This window comes from Takifugu flavidus, chromosome 13 (assembly GCF_003711565.1).
Source record: "Takifugu flavidus isolate HTHZ2018 chromosome 13, ASM371156v2, whole genome shotgun sequence".
NCBI classification, from domain to species: Eukaryota; Metazoa; Chordata; class Actinopteri; order Tetraodontiformes; family Tetraodontidae; genus Takifugu; species Takifugu flavidus.
Genome location: NC_079532.1, coordinates 15334681 through 15357152, shown reverse-complemented (window position 1 = coordinate 15357152; position 22472 = coordinate 15334681). Strand labels below are relative to the sequence as shown.

The 22472-nt window shown below is 45.2% G+C and overlaps 1 protein-coding gene across 10 annotated transcripts in view; it reads right to left on the bottom strand.

Moving 5' to 3' along the window:
- Positions 1 to 18553: 18553 nt before the first annotated feature.
- LOC130536635 (spondin-1-like) overlaps positions 18554 to 22472 on the bottom strand; it is a 104318-nt gene continuing 100399 nt past the window's right edge. For all 10 annotated transcript variants that reach the window (XM_057052716.1, XM_057052720.1, XM_057052717.1 and 7 more), the window contains 2 exons: positions 20922 to 21179; positions 18554 to 20852 (listed from right to left, as the gene is read on the bottom strand). In XM_057052716.1, coding sequence (XP_056908696.1) covers positions 20689 to 20852; positions 20922 to 21179 — 422 coding nt within the window. In that variant the 3' untranslated portion in view covers positions 18554 to 20688. The remainder of the gene's footprint in view (positions 20853 to 20921; positions 21180 to 22472) is intronic.

Sequence of the window (22472 nt, the reverse complement as noted above, 5' to 3'; positions counted from 1 at the left end):
CTCTAAAGTTCTTGAGAAGGTGGTGGTGACTCAGTTACTGGAGCACCTGCAGAGGAACAGCCTGTTTGAGATGTTTCAGTCAGGCTTTAGAGCTCACCACAGCACAGAAACAGCACTTCTTAAAGTTACTAATGATCTTCTCATAGCTTCAGATCATGGACTGGTCTCTATGCTGGTTCTGCTGGATCTCCGTGCTGCTTTTGATACAGTTGATCACAGCATCCTGTTACATAGACTGGAACATGTGATTCATACAGTAGGGTTAGCCATGGAGTTCCTCAAGGTTCTGTACTTGGACCAATCCTCTTCACCTTGTACATGCTTCCCTTAGGGAACATTATTTGGCAGCATGGGATAAATTTTCATTGTTATGCTGATGACACTCAGCTTTATTTATCCATGAAACCAGAGGAGACAGAGAAGTTAGTGAAGCTCCAGATCTGTCTTAAAGACATAAAGTCCTGGATGTCTTCAAATTTCCTCCTCCTTAACTCAGGAAAAACTGAGGTCGTGGTGTTTGGTCCTGAACCTCTCAGGGATAGATTAGATCATATGATCACTCTAGATGGTATCTCACTAACATCTAGTCACTTTGTGAGGAATCTAGGAGTAACTTTTGATCAAAATCTCTCCTTCAACTCACACATTAAATTAGTCTCTAGAAGTGCCTTTTTTCACCTGAGGAACATCACAAAGATTGGGAAGCTACTGACGCGGCATGATGCTGAAAAGTTAATTCATGCTTTTGTTACTTCTAGGGTGGACTATTGTAATTCTTTATTATCAGGGTGTCCAAACAACTCTTTAAGAAGCCTCCAGTTGATTCAAAATGCTGCAGCCAGAGTTCTGACAGGCATTGACAAAAGAGATCACATAACTCCTGTAATGGCGTCGCTTCATTGGCTGCCCGTTAAATTTAGAATAATTTTTAAAACCCTTCTTTTGACCTACAAGGTCCTCAGAGGCCTAGCTCCATCCTACCTGGAGGAGCTAGTGATACCTTATCAGCCCAATAGACCGCTCCACTCTCAGAATGCTGGTCTACTTGTGGTTCCCAGAGTTTCTAGGAGTAGAATGGGGGGGCCGAGCATTTACCAGTAGCTACCAGGCCAGCCTGCTATGAAACCAGCTCCCTGTCCAGGTACGGGAGGCTGACTCCATCGCTACTTTTAAGATCAGACTTAAAACCTTCCTCTTTGAAAAAGCTTATTGTTACTAATTCTGTAATTCCAGTTACTATTATAGATAGACAAATTATCATACTTAGGGGGTCGTCTAATCATTAGGTCACATCTTAGCTATGCTGTTATAGGCCAAGGCTTCCAGGGTCCGGAAACATGATCACCTGACAGGCCTCTGTCACCCCACTGGATCATGGTCTCCTCTCCTCTCCTCTCCTCCTCCTCTCCTCTCCTCTCCTCTCCTCTCCTCCTCCTCCTCATCAAGCAGACTAGTTATGCTGATTCCTGTGTAGTTTTTCTGCTTCTCCCCCCCCCCCCCCATTCATTTACAGGTATCGCCGCTTTCGGAGCTGCATGATGACCTCCGGCACCGCTGACCCGTTGTATAGTGTATTTTTGTGTGTGTTTCTGTGCTCTGTGCCTCTCCTCTCCTCTCCTCCTCTCCTCTCCTCTCCTCTCCTCTCCTCTCCTCTCCTCTCTCTCCTCTCCTCTCTCTATACCCAGCCAGCCATCAGCAGGAGGGTCCCCCTACATGAGCCTGGTCCTGCTCAAGGTTTCTTCCTGTGAAGCATCAAGGTAGACATTTCACAGAGGATGCCGTACATGCTGCCGGGTTCTGGATTATTGATGCCAATTATGTCACATGCAGGAAGCTTTATGGTAAGACAGAACAATAACAGATCTGCCAGAAAAGCTGCTTCAAGAAACAACACCAATAGGTGTTGGTTTCATGCTGACAGCAAGCAATGGGCTGTATAGTCTTATACATAGATCAAGAGGTGGGAATAAGTGCTAGTAACTTTGCCCTTAAAATGCCCTGATTCCTTATTTGAGGTTTAGGAAAGCAGATCCACTCAGACTGTGGTACAAATTTTCATTGGCACTCGTTAGTGAGTTGAGTTAAACATGGATGCCTGGAGTTGCGGTCAGTCAGCAGTCAGCTTGGAGAAATACCTTCAGAAATAGCAGTGCAAATGGTTTTTCCATTCCATATGGGCAGCTCATGGGAGTGAATGATTGTGATCACCGGTCACGTCCTTGACTGTATGCTCCTCTAAAATAGACCGTCTCATATTACACATGAGTTGCTGACAACTTTCATGACTGAAGTCACAGCCCTGATTAATTCAAGACCCCTCATTCCTGTGTCTTTGAACACAGAACCACCTTGACTCCAGCTGTACTGCTGACCTCCCCTCCCCCCCCCCCCCCCCCCCCCCCCCCCCAAAAAAAAACAGCACGTCTCCTCCACCTGGAGATTTATGAAAAGTGAAACTCCTCAAAGAGGAATCGAAATATGTTCAGAGCCCAGCAGAGGCCTTTTGGAACAGGTGGCATTGGGAATGCACACACCACACAACAGTGCCAATGCAAGCGGCAAGACAACAGGCCTAAACTTAAGGGAGGAGACATAGTCCTGCTGAAGGATAACCAACCCAAAAGGAACAAGTGGTCTAAGGTCATTGTGAATGCTTCACTGAGCCAATATGGAAGAGTGAGGAAGGCAGAAATTGGGGTTTTCAAAGACAGAGCCCAAAATTTCTCTTTCAACCCTTCCTAAGGACTGGTTTATGTGGGGTTGATTAAAGACCACAGGTGGGAAGTTTTCAAAACCCAGTAGACTGCTGGGAGTTATTTGTTTCAGTGTTTTGAAGTCCCAATGTGGCCATTCCATGGTAACATGGACAATTTCCAGTTTAGAAAGGAAGTTGTTATAAATCAGGAAGTGAATGACGTCCTTCTGATAGAATGTTCTCTATGTTTTTTATCCTTTTTCCATCTTAAATACCCAATAAGATGCAATATATGTAAGTATAGGTGTTTATAAGGTTTAATTTAATGCTTAGAGAGCATTATTTTTGTCAAAATGTATGTTTATTTGTTAACTCATTTTTTGGTGGTATGATGGCCTCTTACTCTACAGTGTTTTTATACCTATACTTACCTTGCTTTCATAGACTGGTAATATAAATGTTATTCAGTGCATTTATAGAGTATATTAGTCCTGTTCAATGTAGTACAGGCAACATAGCTAATTTAAGTAGCTGTGTGGATTATAAACAATGCTCACCTGTTGCCTACCATCTTCTACCTGTATGTAATATCTATATTTTGTAATCTATGACGTTTTATAGTTTCAAATCTATAACCTGTTCCTAAGGTGAAACCTATTATTGTCAGTCTCTTATATGTCTTAGTTATCTCAGTTACCTTATGTTAGAGTTGAAACAGAGCAACCCAGCAAAATCCTGCGTGACTCAACAAAAGACACAGACACACGGTTGGCCTTGCAAGGGAGAACGAGCAGCAGTTCACTCTGGAACACCCTCCGTCGTTCTGCTCCTCTGCAAACCTCCTTCCTTTATTCACATCAGCTCGTTATCTTTGTGTAATTTCACCCCCTCCCTAGATGCTTTTAAGGTTTCAGATAACAATCTCACAGTAAATCTGGTGCTCTGGACAAGTGTACTAAATCAAGAGAAGTGAAAACACTGGGCCAGATTCACGAAGCGTTCTTACGAACAAATTTGTTCTTAAGTCCCACTTACGAACAGTTTACGAAGATTGTGGCATTCACCAATTTCTTCTTATCCTGGATTTATTCGTAGGTAAGAACAAATCCTACGAACACTCAGGAGTACTCTTGCGCACATTTCAGTGCCGACATGTTGGCATGGTTGTGTTTTCTTCTCTTGTGCAGTTCAATAAAATTCAATATTACAATGATAATTCTGTCATATTTATTTATTTATTTGTTTATTTCCTATTTTTGGTGATTTACGGAGAATTTTTAAATTACGTAAATGTGCCAATGACTTAACATTAATCAACCAAATTGGAAACCATGCCAAAACTGTCTTTTTATTTGATTTTATCTTGATTTATTTTATTAGGGGATCGAGGATATGCCCTAGCTCCCTAGTTGTTGACACCACTGACCAACCCTCAGACTCCTCAGGAAATTGTATTCAATCAGATGCATGCGCGCAGTCGCTCCACCATTGAACGCACCATCGGCATGTTAAAGGGGCGCTGGATGTGTTTGGACACAGAGCCACAACCCCGTGAGGATGTGCGTCCTGACGCAATGATGGGGCCAGACTGCAGGCACGCGGTTCATGTTCGAGCGCGATTAATTGCCCGTTTGTGAATAAAATGCATTATTGTCACAATCCGAGCACAGGTTTTACACGTTTATTTTTTTTACATTCTTATTTTTTTTACATTCTCGTTGATTTCTTTAAGCGTGTTGGCTATAGTCATCAGGGTTGAGGCAATTTTATCAAGCGTGTTAGCCATCCTTTCTTGATTGTTCAACACGGCGTCAGAAATCAGGCGTGGAGAGGCAAGCTTTGGGCATTTCGCTTTGGGCATTTCGCTGCTTTTTGCTCTGTCTACAGGGTCCTGCTGCAGTTCCTTTTATGGGCATTAGTGGGCGGTGACTTATGCTAATCGTATGTTAATTAGACTCACCTGGCACGCGCTTTCAACTTACGAACAGATGGCATTCATCAATCTAAGAACACAGCTGCGAACAATTCTGGGGCTTACGAACGCGTTGATGAATCCGACGTAGTGTTTTCTTAAAAAACTTCTTAAGGACAACTTAAGAAAGAATCTAAGAAGATTCTTAAGAACATATTGGTGAATCTGGCCCAATGTTCTTTATAGTTCTTTGAGTGAGAGAGGGGGACAGTGAAGGGAGGAAGATGAAGGAGCGTTTACTCTCCGTTATTACTGATCTCACAGTGTCTATACCGGCACTGAACACTGTCAGTCAGTTTAAGGCTGTAGAACATCTTTTTTTTTCAACTTGGATATTTTGTGAAGGAGAATTTGTTTATGTAAAATTACTTTGTCATTGATTGTTTGGACTGAACCGGACGGTTTGCTAACCGGACGGATTGCTAACCGGACGGATTGCTAACATCGCGTCCGACAGGAGGAACATCAAAAACATCAGACCGTGAGTTACCATTTTACACGGAACACAGATCACTTTGAAGAGCAGACATCGGTGCGGAGGATCTTAAAATTTTAAGTTTTATCGACGGAGTCACTTGCCCGCTGCTAGCGCCGGCTTGTTTTTAGCCACGGTGCTAACCTGGAATCACCTCCGTGTGCTGGCACGGTGCCTAGTGTGGCTGTCCCCCGGCTTAGGCTGCAGGCATGATGGCGGTGTGTGAGTCCTGCCTCCCCACGTTCTCCAAACTGAGGGAGAGCATCTCCGGGCTCCAGTCCGAACTCAAGGAGAGGGACACATTCATACTCGAGTCATCTGCTGTCGCCTCGACCCAGGAGAAACATATCGCCCGTTTGAGGTCCGAGGGACAGGGTCTGCGGGTCGACCTGCTGGACCTCTCCACTGTTGCTATGTCCCAGGCGAAACAAATCGCCCTCCTGAAGGCATCCGGCGCTGGTGACCGGAGCACGACGACCACGAATGACACCACCCTGTCATGGACCAGGTCCATCAACGCTGAAATTCCAGCTACAGCACCGGCGGAGTCCCGCCGGCACCGCCAGGAAGCCATGCCCAAGGGCGGCTCATTCCACCTCCTTCCTCCGCTCCACGAAATCGCAGGGTTTCATCGCCAGGGACGGAGCAGGAGCCCTAGTGAGCTCAACACCGCTCAAACCAAGGGAACCCTGGTCGGTGGTGGCCAGGGGCGCTGGGGCTCGTCCATCTCCCCCTCCTCCGCCCCCGTATCTGCCACTGGATAACAGGTACGATATCCTAAGCCTGCAGGACTTCCCTCCCGTGGGCGCTTGTTCCAGCTCGCCTCCTGGTCCTGTCCGTCCAGCTGGCTCTCACCAGACGAGGAACCAGGGTCAGCTCGCTTGACATGGCCCTCTGCTACCATCCTGGTCAGGAGCAGCCACGACCCGGCGCCACCATCCCCAGGCTCCTCGCCGCCACCGCCGCACCTCCAGACGATCAGAGGCGGCCACTCAGGTGCAGCGGACCCCCGCGGTGCTGGTGGTCGGGACCTCAATGGTCAGGCATGTGGCGGTGCACGATGGCCGGACCTTCTGTCACCCCGGTGCCCGTGTTGTGCGGAGGTTACATCCTCGGCCCTGCAGCTGAGTGCACAGCACCCCTCGGCCTCCACGCTGGTTCTGGAAGCCGGCATAAATGACCTCAAATTTCAGCAGTCGGAGGTTCTGAAGCAGGACTTCATCTCCCTGGTAGACTGTCTGCTGGACACGGGGAAGCGGCTAATTATCTCCGGCCCGCTTCCCCCACCTCGCTACGGTGACATCATCACCAGCCGCCTCCTTCCGCCAGCTGCACCTGTGGCTGAAGGGGTACTGCTTGGGCAACAGTATCCCCTTCGTTGACAATTTTGCTGCCTTTTTAAATAGACCCCATCTTTTTAAACGGGACGGCCTTCACCCAAACCATGAGGGGTCCTGGCTTCTATCTTTGAACATTGACTTGACTGTCCGTTCCTGCACAACATCCACTTCCTGACTATTGGTTAAAACACATGCACACCAACACTCTGCCCCCCACTCACACTCACATATACGTTCACCCCCCGCACGCTGCATCATACATGCCTCTCCACCACTACTCCCCCTGTCTGCCATCAACATCACAGATCATTCACTCCATTGACCCCATCATTTCATATGGACAGAAACCCAGGACTGCTTCCAGACGTGACAGTGCTTTTATTGTTCCTATAAAAAGACACGATGAGCGCACGTCCGGCGTGGACATAAAGATGGCCGTGCTGAACGTGCGCTCTCTTTTAAATAAATCTTTTATAATAAACGACTTAATTTTAGACAGAAACCTCGATGGTATTCTTCTTACTGAGACATGGCTTGGCACTGATGCACCTGCTGTTCTCACAGAGGCTTGCCCCCCAGATTTTAACTTTTTATTTTCTACAAGGGGGGGCAGGAAAGGAGGTGGAACCGCCTCAATAACAAGGACCCAAATGTCTTCACGCGAGGTCTCTTTTAATACGTTTACATCATTTGAGCATCATGCGTTTGTTTTTAGCAGCCCTCCTATTTTAAGCATAACAGTTTATAGACCACCCCAATACTCCACCTCTTTTATCAGTCAATTCTCGGAATTTTTATCAATCATTTACGCTAAATACAATAGGATTTTAATAACTGGTGATTTTAATCTACACCTCAACAACGCCTCGGACCCAGTGTCCAGAGAATTCTTAAACCTCCTTCACAGTTTGGATTTTAAACATGTCACGCAGCCGACCCACAACAGAGGGCGCACCCTGGACCTGGTCATAACCTATGGCCTGTCCGTGGGTGGGTCCTCTGTTGGGGATCTGGCAGTGTCGGACCACTTTTGTGTCTTTTTTAACATCACCAGTTTTAACCAGCGGAGGGCCCCTGTGAGAACGGTGAGGAGACGCTACCTGACTCCTGAAGTGGCTGCAAATTTTATCCAGATTTTACAGAGCACTCCTGCAGAAATTTTACCAGCACCGTGTGATTTTATTATTGACACTTTTAACATAAATTAAAGTCAACGCTGGACTCTGTGGCTCCACTTGTCACAAAAACTGTAAGAACAACGTGCACCACCGTGGAGAAATGAAGAAATTAGAAAACTGAAAAGATCCTGCAGGAGTGCTGAGAGGAGGTGGAGGAAATCCAAGCTGACCATTCATAAAGAAATATTTTATCAACACCTCAAAACCTACAATAACACAATCAAGCAAGCAAGAACCTCTCATTTCAAAAAACTAATCTCTGACAATAAAAACAACCCCAAATTTCTATTCCACACAATTGAGCTTTTAACCAATGGTAATTTTAACAGGTGTCCCACAACAACGACTGACACCCTCTGCGAGGCCTTTGCAGACCACTTCAGGAGTAAAATCGATGATATTAGATCCAGTCTTTTATCACAGCAAATTTTAATCAACAACACTCCTGGATCATTGCTTTCACCTGAGGAGACACTGGAGAGTTTTGTCCTGGTTGATGTGAGGACACTTGGTCGAGTTTTCTCCCAAGTAAGGCCCACAACCTGCCTTTTAGATCCAATTCCCACACCGTTTTTCAAAACATTTTATGGATTCTTTGAGGAGCATCTTTTATATATGGTGAATTGCTCTCTTCAGACGGGTGTCTTCCCCACCTCCTTTAAAACGGCGGTGGTGAAGCCCCTTCTGAAGAAGAGCAATCTAGACCACAGCGTTTTAAATAACTATCGGCCAGTATCCAACTCACCATTTTTAAGTAAAATTTTAGAAAAGCTTGGTTTTAACCAAGTGAATGATTTTTTAAACTCAAACGACATTTTAGAGAGGCATCAGTCTGGTTTTAGGATGAACCACAGTACAGAGACAGCCCTTTTAAAGATTTTAAATGACATCAGGTGTAACCTAGATAACAAAAAGCTCACGGTGTTGGTTCTACTGGATCTGACCGCCGCCTTTGATACAGTAGACCACCATATTTTATTGAATAGACTAAAGAACCTGGTCGGCCTCTCTGGTACTGTTCTTAACTGGTTCACCTCCTACCTTACTGATCGAAGCTTCTTTGTAAGTATGGATACATGCTCCTCGAGAATCCACGAGACAAAATGTGGGGTTCCCCAAGGGTCAATTTTAGGTCCAACCCTTTTTAATCTTTACATGCTTCCTCTTGGGGACGTCATCAGGAGTCACGGCATCAGCTTCCACAGCTATGCTGACGATACGCAACTGTACATCGCCGTGGCTCCTGATGACACAGGGCCAGTTGATGCCCTTTTTAACTGTATTTTAGATATCCAGTCATGGATGGCAGAAAACTTCCTACAGCTCAACCAGGACAAAACAGAAGTCTTAGTCATTGGTCCTGAAGGTCAGAGAGAGAAACTTGTACCAAAGTTAAAGGATTTTAAGCCATCTCAATTTGTAAAAAATCTGGGTGTGATCTTTGACTCTGAGCTTAGTTTTATCCCACACATCAAAAACATAACAAAGGTAGGTTTTTACCACCTGAAGAATATAGCCAGAGTCCGCCCGTTTCTCTCTCAGGCCAGCACGGAGGTGCTGATGCATGCTTTTATCTCTTGTCGTTTAGATTATTGTAATGCCCTGCTCTCTGGTCTTCCAAAAAAGAGCGTCACTAACCTACAATTATTACAAAACTCAGCTGCACGGGTGCTGACGAGGACCAGAGGGCGGGAGCACATCACACCGGTTTTAGAAGCGCTGCATTGGCTACCCGTGCGTTTCAGGATCGAATTTTAAGGTTCTTTTATTAGTTTTTAAATGTCTTAATGGTCTTGGCCCGACTTATTTATCAGACATGCTTTTATTCTATCAACCCTCGCGGACTCTGAGGTCCTCGGGCACCGGCCTTTTAACCATTCCACATGTAAGCTCTAAAACGCACGGGGAAGCGGCCTTCAGTTATTATGGTCCCCGACTGTGGAACAGCCTGCCGGAGAACCTCAGGGCCGCAGAGACTGTTGAGATTTTTAAAAAGAGGCTCAAGACACACCTTTTTAATCAGGCCTTTAACTGATTTTCTGATTATTTTTAATTTCTTTTATGTCCTCATAGTTTTTATGTCTTATCCTTATTTTACTTGATACTTTTACTGTTTTACTCCCTCAGTTCTTAGTTTCTCAGTTTTTAGTCTTTACACCTTTTAACCCATTTACTGTTTTAGTCTGTTTTAGTCTTAGTACTGTTTTACTCCCTCAGTTATTCTCAGTTTTTAGTCTTTACACCTTTTATCGCATTTACTGTTTTAGTCTGTTTTAGTCTTAGTACTGTTTTACTCCTTCAATTCTTAGTTCCTCAGTTTTTAGCTTTTATACCTTTTATCCCATTTACTGTTTCAGTCCTTCAGTTTTTAGCTCCAGTGTTTCCTCATGGTGTTTCCTCATGGGGGCCTGCCAGGCTGGGAGATGTTTCCGGTCTACCGCTGGGGGTGCTGTCCCATTGTCGACTCTGGCCTGGGTGGTTAGGGGGCTCTGTGCTTTGGTGTGGAGCCTCCGGTCTGTCCGGGTCGGGGTGGTCTTTGTGGCGGTACGACCTGTGGTCACGGACCGTGACCTCCCTCGGCCTGGTGGGCCTCCAAAGGTGGCGTCTCCTTCGCCTCAGGTCTCGGTGCCCAGCCATGTCTCAGCTTGCCTCAGCTTGTTTATGTGTGTGGGTGTGTGTGTAAGTGTGTTGTATGCATGTGTGTGTGTGTGTCCTTTTCTTGATTCTCTTGTTCTCTTTGCTGTTTTTATCCTTTGTGAGGCACTTTGTGCTACCTAGCGTATGAAAAGTGCCATATAAATAAAGATTGAATTGAATTGAATTGAATAGTGACTTCCCCTAAAACCAGCGAGTGATCAGTAAAACCAACTGGCATGATGTTACACTGCCTAAAAACACTGAAGTGATGCCTAAAACAATAAAAACGTTCAAGACTGGCTGAGGATATCCTACCGTCACCTAGGCGGGACCATGTGTATTGCCTGCTGTCTGCGTGCATCCTCCTACATCCACCAGGCCATGAAAATAGGCCAGCCGTCTCAGACAATGTTGCGAGGCTGGATGAGGCTCTGCATGGTCGCGGTCTAAAAAAAGACTCTGTGCAGTTAAGATCCCCACCCAGGAATAAAAACTCTCCATCCCCACAACCATTTAAAGCGGTGCTGACATTTTCTAAAAAGCTCTTTCTCTCTGTATCATTGGTGGGAGCATAAATATTAATAAAAACCAAGGAGTGATTCTGGAGGTGCGCCTTCACCAGCAAACACCGTCCCCTCACCACATGCTCCACCTCCAGGGATGATGGAGTGAAGCCCCTTGAAAAAAGGAGGCCCATTCCACCACTGAGGGTGTTGTTGAGGCTCAGCAGTGCCTGCCCTTCCCACTCCTTCTCCCAGTCCGTTTCGATGCGTCCATCGCTATGGGTCTCATGGAGGAACATGACATCAACGCATTTTCTTCTTACTGTATCGAACACAAGTGCCCGTTTTTTTTTTTTGCATCCCTGGCTCCGTTGACATTCAGCATTCCAATTTTGAATGTATTCATGGCAAGGGGAAAAAATAAATCAAATCAAATCAATCTTTATTTATATAGCGTCTTTTACAATCAAAATTGTTTCAAGGTGCTTTCCAGAATCCCAGGGCCTAACCCCCAACAAGCAACAGTGGCAAGGAAAAACTCCCCTTTAACAGGAAGAAACCTAGAGCAGGACCAGGCTCATGTAGGGGGACCCTCCTGCTGATGGCCGGCTGGGTAGAGAGAGAGGAGAGGGGGGAGGACAGGTAGATGATAGAATGGAGAGGAGAGGAGAGGAGAGGAGAGGAGAGGAGAGGAGAGGAGAGGAGAGGCACAGAAACACATACAAAAATACACTATTTATGCAAGCTGCCGGCCGAGTGGGTCAGCGGGGCTGGAGGTCATCACGCAGCTCCGAAGGTGGCGATACCTGTAAATGAATAGAGAATGGGGATGGGGAGAAGCAGAAAAACTACGCAAGAATCAGCATAACTAGTCTGCTTGATGAGGAGGAGGAAAGGAGAGGAGAGGAAACCATGACCCAGACAGAGGCCTGTCAGGTGATCATGTTTCCAGACCCCGGCAGCCTTGGCCTATAACAGCACAGCTAAGATGTTAACCTAATGATTAGACGACCCCCTAAGTATGATCATTTGTCTGTCTATAATAGTAACTGGAACTACAGAATTAGTAACAATACGCTTTTTCAAAGAGGTAAGTTTTAAGTCTGATCTTAAAAGTAGCGATGGAGTCAGCCTCCCGTAACTGGACAGGGAGCTGGTTCCATAGCAGGGGGGCCTGGTAGCTAAATGCTCGGCCCCCCATTCTACTCCTAGAAACTCTGGAAACCACAAGTAGACCAGCATTCTGAGAGGGGCTATTGGGCTGATAAGGTATCACTAGCTCCTCCAGGTAGGATGGAGCTAGGCCTCTGAGGACCTTGTAGGTCAAAAGAAGGGTTTTAAAAATGATTCTAAATTTAACAGGCAGCTAATGAAGAGACGCCATTACAGGAGTTATGTGATCTCTTTTGTCAATACCTGTCAGAACTCTGGCTGCAGCGTTTTGGATCAGCTGGAGGCTTCTTAAAGAGTTGTTTGGACACCCTGATAATAAAGAATAACAATAGTCCAGCCTAGAAGTAACAAAAGCATGAATTAACTTTTCAGCTGCGTCAGTAGTTTCCCAATCTTTGTAATGTTCCTCAGGTGAAAAAAGGCACTTCTAGAGACTAATTTAATGTGTGAGTTAAAGGAGAGTTTTTGATCAAAAGTTACTCCTAGATTCCTCACAGAGAGACTAGATGTTAATGAGATACCATCTAGAGTGATCATGTGATCTAATCTATCCCTGAGAGGTTCAGGACCAAACACCATGACCTCAGTTTTGCCTGAGTTAAGGATGAGGAAATTTGAAGACATCCAGGACTTTATGTCTTTAAGACAGGTCTGAAGCTTCACTAACTTCTCTTTCTCCTCTGAAACCATGGATAAATAAAGCTGGGCGTCATCAGCATAACAATGAAAATGTATCCCATGCTGCCGAATAATGTTCCCTAAGGGAAGCATGTACAAGGTGAAGAGGATTGGTCCAAGTACAGAACCTTGAGGAACTCCATGGCTAACCCTTCTGTATGAGGAGGGAACACCATGGACATGAGCAAACTGGTATCTATCAGATAAATATGATCTAAGCCAGTCTAGTGCTGTCCCTTTAATTCCAATCACATGTTCCAGTCTATCCTCTCCCTGGGCTACCACCTTATCGTGGTGGAGGGGTTTGCGTGTCCCAATGATCCCAGGAGCTATGTTGTCTGGGGCTATATGCCCCTGGTAGGGCCACCCATGGCAAACAGGTCCTAGGTTAGGGATCAGATGAAGTGTAGCCCAGACCTCCTAATGACGAAAAACAACGTTGGTACCAGGTTTCCCTTGCCCGGATGCGGGTCGCCGGGGCCCCCTCCTGGAGCCAGGCCTGGGGGTGGGCACGTTGGCGAGCGCCTAGTGGCCGGACCTCTTCCCATGGAGTCCGGCCGGGCACAGCCCGAAGAGGCAACATGGGACCCCCTTCCTTCGTGGGCTCACCACCTGCAGGAGGGGCCAAGGGGGTCGGGTGCATTGTGTTTTGGGTAGCAGCCGGAGGCAGGGACCTTGGTGGTCTGATCCCTCTAGGGACATGGAATGTCACCTCTCTGGTGGGAAAGGAGCCTGAGTTGGTGCGCGAGGTTGAGAAGTTCCGACTAGATATAGTTGGCCTCACTTTGACGCACAGCAAGGGCTCTGGAACCAGTCTTCTTGAGAGGGGTTGGACTCTCTACCACTCTGGAGTTGCCGATGGTGAGAGGCGACGGGCAGGGGTGGCAATTCTCGTTGCTCCCAAGCCCAGTGCCTGTATATTGGAGTTTACCCCGGTGGATGAGAGGGTAGCCTCCCTTCGCCTTCGGGTGGGGGGACGGATCCTGACTGTTAGTAGTAGTAGTAGTTCAGAGTATCCACCCTTTTTGGAGTCCTTAGAGGGAGTGCTGGAGAGTGCTCCTTCTGGGGGTCCCTCGTCCTCCTGGGTGACTTCAATGCTCACGTTGGCAATGACAGTGTGACCTGGAGAGGTGTAATTGGGAAGAACGTCCCCCTTGATCTGAACCCGAGTGGTGTTTTGTTATTGGACTTCTGTTCTCATCTCAGATTGTCCATAGCAAAGACCTTGTTCAGGCATAAAGGCGTCCACATGTGCACTTGGCACCAGGACACCTTAGGCCGCAGATCGATGATCGACTTTGTGGTTGTGTCATCGGATTTGCGGCCGCATGTTCTGGACACTCGGGTGAAGAGAAGGGCGGAGCTGTCAACTGATCACCACCTGGTGGTGAGTTGGCTCCGATGGTGGGGAAGGATGCCGTACAGACCTGGCAGGCCCAAACGTGTGAGGTTCTGCTGAGAACGCCTGGCGGAGTCCCCTGTCAGAAGGAGCTTCAACTCACGCCTCTGGGAGAGCTTTGACCATGTCCTGGGGGAGGCGGGGGACATTGAGTCCGAGTGGACCATGTTCCGTGCCTCCATTGTTGAGGCGGCTGACCGATGCTGTGGCCGCAAGGTGGTTGGTGCCTTTCGTGGCGGCAATGCCCGAACCCGCTGGTGGACACCAGCGGTGAGGGATGCCGTCAAGTGTGAAGAAGGAGTTGTATCGGGCCTGACTGCTTTATTGACATTCCTTTTAGCGCAGCTCGATCTAGTGAATGCGTCATTAAACCACAGGCACTACGCAGTTTCTATGCTATGCGCCTTATAACACGGTGTGCCCTGTGTATGAAAATAGTTCTAAAATAGGTCGTTAATTGAAGGTGCGCCTATAATACGGTGCGCCTTATGGTTGTGAAAATACGGTAATATTGCAATTTTATCAGGTTATTTTTGATGCTTTTTTATGTGTGTCGCAGCTGTACCTGCAGTAGAAGTTGTATAGCCATAAAATAGTTATTGAGGGTTGGATTGATTCAGACGTAGCACTACTGAAGGCCTAGGTGTGAAATGCACGGCCCGCCACTGATATACATACATACACATACACACACACACACACACACACACACATATATATATATATATATATATATATAAATTCTCTTCCTCGCCTTCCTGGGCGGTGCCTCCTTCCTTCAGACTCGGGTCCTCTACCAGAGGCCTGGGAGTCTCAGGGTTCTGCGCAGGATCTTAGCTGTTCCTAGGACTGCACTCTTCTGGACAGAGATCTCTGATGTGGTTCCTGGTATCTGTTGGAGCCATCTACTCAGGTTGGGTGTTACTACCCCCAGTGTCCCAATCACTACTGGGACCACTGTTGCCTTCATGCCCCACATTCTCTCCATCTCCTCCTTCAGCCCTTGGTACTTCTCCAGCTTCGCGTGTTCCTTCTTCCTGATGTTGCTATCACTTGGGATTGCTACATCTATCACCCCCACTGTCTTCCGGTGTTTACCCACCACCAATGTGTCAGGCTGGTTGGCCACCACCATCTTATCAGTCTGGATCTGGAAGTCCCACAGGATCTTGGCCTGCTTGTTCTCCAGCACTTTCGGGGGTGTCTCCCACCTGGACCCTGGAACCTCCAGTCCATACTCAGTGCAGATGTTCCTGTACACTATGCCAGCCACCTGGTTATGCCGCTCCATGTATGCCTTGCCTGCTAGCATCTTGCACCCTGCTGTGATGTGCTGGACTGTCTCAGGGGCATATCCACACAGTCTGCTCCTGGGGTCTTGTCTGGTATGGTAGACCCTGGCCTCTATTGCTCTGGTGCTCAGGGCCTGTTCTTGTGAGTAGTGAGTAGTGCCTCTGTGCTGCCTTTCAGTCCGGCCTTTGTCAGCCACTGGTGTGTCTTCTCGATATCAGCCACTTCCTCAATTTGTCGGTGGTACATTCCCTGCACGGGCTTGTCCTTCCATGATAGCCCCTCAGGTTCCTCCTCCTTGGTGGGCCTGAGGCATTCCCTCAGCAGTGGGTCATTGAGGGCCATCTTCTTGATGTACTCTCGGAGGCTTGTTGTTTCCTCCTGGACAGTATTTTGGACACTTCCTAGTCCTCGGCCCCCTTCCTCTCGCTTTGTGTACAGCCTCAGGACACTGGACTTAGGGTGAAACCCTCCGCGCATGGTGAGGAGATTCCTTGTCTTGATGTCAGTGGCTTGTATCTCTTCCAGTGGCCAGGGTATTATGCCAGCAGGGTATCTGATTACTGGCAGGGCGTAGGTGTTTATGGCCTGGATCTTATCCTTACCATTCAGCTGACTTTTCAGGACCTGCCTTAATCTCTGTAGGTATTTGGCTGTGGCTGACCTCCTAGCTGCCTCCTCATGGTTACCATTTGCCTGCGGGATCCCCAGCTGTCCTGCACATCTGTGATGTTCCCTTCAGATAGTTCATCCCCATCAGTTGCAATCAGCTTTCCTCTTCTAGATATCATCCCCACACATTTATCTAGTCCGAATGACATCCCAATGTCTTTGCTGTAGATGCTAGTGAGGTTAATCAGGGAGTCAATGTCACGCTTGTTCTTGGCATACAGCTTGATGTCATCCATGTAGAGGAGGTGGTTGATGGTTGTTCCACTTTGGAACTGGTACCCATAGCCATTCTTGGTGATGATCTGGCTAAGGGGGTTTAGGCTTATGCAGAACAGCAGGGGGACATGGCATCTCCTTGATATATGCCACATCTGATGCTCACCTGTGCAATAGGCTTTGTCGTGTTCCACAGCTTCATGGAGTTCTGGATTAACTCTCTTAGTGTCCTGTTGATGTTATACTGCCTTAGGCACTCCAGTATCCATGTGTCGGATTGAGTCATATTGAGTCATAGGCTTTCTTGTAATCAATCCGGGCAGTGCACAGGTTGGTGTGCCGCGTCCTACAGTCCTGGGCGATTGCCCTGTCGACCAGTAGCTGGTGTTTGGCACCTCTGGTGTTGTTCCCTATGCCTTTCTGTGCTCTGCTCATGTATTGATCCATGGGCCTGTTGATCTTAGCCGCTATGATGCCTGATAGGAGCTTCCATGTGGTGCTAAGGCAGGTTATGGGCCGGTAGTTGGACAGTATTGTGCCCTTCTGGGGGTCCTTCATTATGAGGACTGTCCAGCCTTGGGTTAGCCACTCTGGGTGGTCCCCTGATGTTAGCAGCTGGTTCATCTGTGCTGCCAGACGTTCATGGAGTGCAGTCAGCTTCTTAAGCCAGTAGGCGTGGATCTTATCGGGCCCTGGTGCTGTCCAGCTCTTCATTTTGGACACTCTTGTTTGGATGGGTGCTAAGGTGATGACTACTGGGTATTGTTCTGGGAGTTGGCTGTGCTCAGCTTGTAGGTCTTGCAGCCATTTGCAGTAGTGTTGTGCGTTGCCTCTTTCTCCCAGATACTCTTCCAGTATTGTTCTGTCTCAGCCCTGGGGGGGGTCTGTTGTCATCTTGTTGCCCTGCCATTGAGAGTAGGCCTTTGCTGGGTTGGTGGAGAACACCCTGTTTATTCTCCTTTCCTCTACTTCTCTTGTGTACCTTTTTAGTCGGGTAGCCAGGGCTGTGAGCCTTTGCCTAGCAGTCTCCAGTACCTCAGGTATGGACAGTTTGTTGTACTTCTTGGGCCGCTCTGTCCTCGGATTCACGCCTCTACTCAGCTCTGTTAGGATGCTGACTTCTCTCTGTGATGCCATGATTTTTTCCTCTAGTCTTCTCCTCCATGGGGCCATTTGCTCCTTATGGCTATTCATGCTCTTCATCTTATAGCCAAGCATCTGTAGGATTACCGTTGCTGCTGCATACATCAGCTGATTGGTCTCAGTGATGGTAGTGGTTGGGATGGTTGACAGTGTCGTGTTCATGTCCTCCAGTAGAGATTGGTCTGGTACTTTGTGTGTTAGCCTTGGCAGGGAGGTAGTTGAGTTCCCCCAGGACTTCATGATTCTCTCTCTCAGGTCAGCCTTTTTCCCGATTCCGTCTGTCATTGGGGCTTTGTACCCAATCATCTCTCGATGATGAAATCACCCCCATACTGACCTGGCATCCTGGCTCCCCCTTGCCATAGCATATTTGTACCGTGGGTGAGGCACAACACTGTGCTTCATCAATCTCTAGCTGTGATAGCAGCTTCTTAATGCGGGTAATCGAACACTGAGCTAAGAGCTGCTTCTTAGTCAGTGCGGATGTGGGGTTTCAAAGTACCCATTTCTCCCACATCCTCCGCATGTACCCTCTCTCGCTGGGGTTACTCCCATAGTAACACTCCATCAGTACCACATTCTCTGCCCTGCTCCATGAATGCCTTGTTCCAGTCGCCAATTTGACATCAGGTGGCCCTGGTTCCCTGACCCCTGACGCGGACCTTGTTGACCCGGGCGACGTCCGAGCCGGTATGACTCTATCAGGTATCATTCCGCTCATACCGAGGTGTAGGCATATATGCATAAGGAGCCTTGCCTAACGGCTGGATTCAAACCGATAACCTTCCGCACCAAAGTCAGTGGCATAAACCACTGACCTATCCATTATATATATAAAATTTCTAGTAGTATGATCATTTTATTTAATTATTATTGTAAATTCAAATGTCGAGATTATCTACTGCTCAGATTAATTGTTAGTCTCGGCCAAAAACTTGATCTTCGTGGAATCTAATAGCTACCAGCTGTGCTTTTTCTCATCTCGTCTTCTTCACTGCTTTATCCCTTATTAGGGTCACGGGGAGGGTACACAATAAATCCATTCAGCATTGTTGTCCTATTAGGTTTGTCAATCAAAATGTTTAAAAGGTCAAGTAATTGTGTGGATATCACTCAATCCTGCTGATATTGGGCCGCTTCAATTTTGAGAAGAGCCTAAGTATGAAATGAAAATATAACTCCTTGATTTTTCACACTTTATTGCATATGTGTCTCTTAGAAAATACATACTTTATAGATAAAATTGCATGAACATGAAGTGACAATGTACTGTACGTAACTACAATGGTGCTACGAATATAACATAGGTAATGCATGGATTTCTAATATAATGTCTATTTTTAATCATCAAAAAACATGTGCAGCAAAGCCTGTGCGAGATTTTATATCTCTGCAGTGTCAAAAAGCTTGCTCATGATTCATACCAGAGCCCATGGAAGAGAAAGCATAATCCCTTTTTAACATGCTAAATATTAATCTGAAAAAGTGTGATTATGTTACTTCAGAGAACATGTCAACTAGTATATATATATATATATATGTATATACCAATTTATTTAAGTATAAAACATCCCTTATTGAATGTATCTGTTAGTTGAGGAAAGTTAACATACATGTTCGGAGCTATGCATCACATAATTTAGTTTTGCCACGGTTTACATGTGCTAGCATCTTTAACTTGGAAAAAGAAAAATAGGCATCCTCAGTCTATTTTTTACATTTTAATTTGTTTAAAAAATGACTGTAGTTATCTTGAGTATAAAACAATATAATATATGAAATATAGATTCTTGATCTCTATCTAACATTTTTGGGGGGAATGATGGGATGCTTTGCTTTTAAGTGCCAGTAGAAGGAAACTATGTTGTTGAATCATTTATATGTTGATTTTAAATTGCTAAACTTATAACTTTTTACGACAATACAAGGATTTTTTTGACTGGTAGAATTACAGGAGGACATTTGTTAAAATGAGGGTCATTGAGCACTTCTTGAAGTTGTACTTCAAGTTCCATAACCTCAATATATATATTTTCAGTTTTAATGTCTCTAAAGTCATTGATGTGGTAGAAAAATAGTTAATAGAATTAATGGTGCTCAAATGGCAACTTTAGTGGGATTGTGTCAGCAGCAACTGAACTATGTAACTTCCTTGGGCAGGTATGAACACCGTGGTCCTGGTACATTGCAGATCCACTCAACCCCTGAGCCCAAGCTCAAATCCAGTCTCCCTGCTCGTCACACCCACTCTAATTTCCCTCTAATTTAATGGGAAAAATTAAATCTCACCAATTAAATCAGTGGTTCACAACCTGGGGGGCAGAGAGCTTTCTCTGTGCTGAGGTTGTGACGTTATCAAAATTTAAATTTGTGCATTTAATTTCCCAATAACACATCCAATTGGACAATCAAAATTCTTTATGTATGTAAGGTTAAACATATTTTTGGTCCGCATTTAAATGTATCAAGCTATTCTGAACTGTTCTCTGCATGTCAGCAAGATCGGGGCTATACATCATCCACTGTTTTTCTGCCCTAGAACAAAAATCAAAAGAGGTGTTTTGATATGAGTTTTGATGTCCAAAATAGTTTTGGTCTTATGAAACCAAAAATATTAGACTATGTATATATGAATGTAATGAATGAGGCCTACTCTATTCAAAGAATAAAGTTAAGTTCAGGTCTGAAGTGTGTTATGCACCTGATGACAAAACCTTTTTATTGGAAAAACGGTTGTGAACCGGTAGATTAGATCAGCAAAGAAATTACAGCCTGTGGTGTTGCTTCACAAAATTGGACATCTTTTTAAAGGTATTGGCTACAGGTATTACACTGCTTCTTTTGTTCTAAAAACATTTATCCATACACCAACTTTCCGTGACATGAACCAGGAGATATTGCTACAAATATTTAAGACAGTAATATTAATCATTAATGCAACTTAGATTTGCTGAAAATCTATCAAATGAACTATTGTTTTTGTCAGGACATACAGTGTGAAAAAACACAGAAGAATTACAATTGTAATTCTCCGAAACAGCAAGTAAATGTTGACTTCAACACCACTGAGCAAGCGCATAAACTGGTGTTTGTTTCAAAAGACAAGCATTTTATTTTTTACTTTTTTCTTTTTAATTGCTCATGTTATGTATTCATTTAGCAGGACTTTATTGCCACTACATCCCTATGATATCCAACATATATTGCCTTCCAAAATGCATAAGTATGCCATTGCCTCACCATCACCTTTCATGATTAATAAACCCTATTTATTTTGCTGCCTGTTTTATACCCTGTTTATGGCAAACTGTTGGGCTCTAGCATGGATGAACATGACAGGCACGGATTTCTTTGCGGTCCTTGCAGTTGTTCTCAAGAGACCCCTTAACTCGTTTCTTCAAGTACATGAAACGTTCCTGGATCCCCCCTCCACATGATTTGGAACAATAAGTCCAGCTGGTCCAAGACTGCATCCTACAACCTACAGACAGGAACATATCAACCCCACTCTTGAGTAACAGCATCACACTAATGAACAGATCCAACCCACCTTGCTGGTCGCCAACAACTGCATCACTACCCGCTTTACCATGTCTCCTTCTCTTTCCTCCAACTTCTCGTGTCTCCGCCTTTGTTTTGGTTTGACACTTTCTGATTTTGCATTTCTTCCGCTGAATAGTTTCTGGACAGGTGCTCCCCCCAAACTGTGGCTCCAACTTGACCATCCGAGTCCTGATGGTGTGGCCTTTACCGCAGGACTTGTTGCACTCATACCAGTCAGACCAATCAGAGACCATGCAGTCAATGGCTGGATTGGAATATTAAAAAAAAAGTTTGACACAGGTTGTTTGCAACATATTATGCATATTATTTTCAGTCTAACAAAATATAAAACACCTGAACCATAATTTCTTAATAATAAATGCCTGAAAGACAAGCAAACAGCATTACAATTTTTTTGGTGAACCTTCAACAATCCTAAAAATCTGAAATCCTGGAATGACAGGCTTTTTTGGGATTTGTATTATGAATCAACTACTAAATTGAAATGACAGAAGAGTACATATTTGCTGTGCTTGTGTGCTGTGCACCTAAAAAAAGCGTTTTTTAGTTTTATTATTTATTTTTTTACAAAAATGTACCAACAAATTCATTTTAAATTGGACAGAATAGGAATCCAAATAAATAATCCTATAACCTCATTATTCACTTAAAGATAAAAATCTGTCAGTTTCCCCTCACTTCAGTGTCAGGTTGAGAAAGCCCCTTCAGTGTGTCCTTATCCAAGCATGTTCAACTTGTTTATATAGAGAACACCCACATGAAAATCCAGTCTGCCTAGCCAGTCTGTGCCTGCGACCTTTGCAGTCCAAAAAGGTCTAGCCCCACCCATAACTCCTAGAATGTAAAAATCTCCTTTTGATACTCCACCTCTTCACATTCCTCTTAGGAAAAAGACAGGGGAAGCAAGTTTTGAAGGGGAGTAAAATTACATTGCTAACATAAAATGCAAAAAAACCCCAAAACATTTAGCTAGTGTGGTAACATCCAATGTGATGCTAGCATTAGCTTTATGACTCTAATTTAGATGTGTGCCTACAAGCTTACATTGGTACTTTTAATACATATGTACATGGGCATGTCATATTCTGATATCAAAATTCTATTTGAAACAAAGTGTTGAACATAGAAGTTTAATCAACTATCTAAGTTTTGTAACATAAAAAAAGTAGACATGTCTTACATGTCTTGAACCCAATGGTCATCTGTGGACATGGCTGTGAGGCCATTGAGAAGAAACTAGCACTTCATAACATCTTGATGGAAAAAAAAAATGATGGTGCTGGAGAATTTCCTCATTTTTTGCCTCAGGATAGTGCCAACTTTTGCTTCCATAATGTAATCAGAAGACTGTTCGTAAATTAAAAAGTTGTAAATAATGCAACATTTGTGATAATGATAATAACAATATTACATTAGTTATTGTTGCAGATACTTTTCCACTCATGATATTCCTGTAATGGGTTGTTTTTGTTGTCCATTTCAGAATAATATATCTGAGGCATAGTCAACTGAGAACCACTGTCCTTGATTTTCCCAA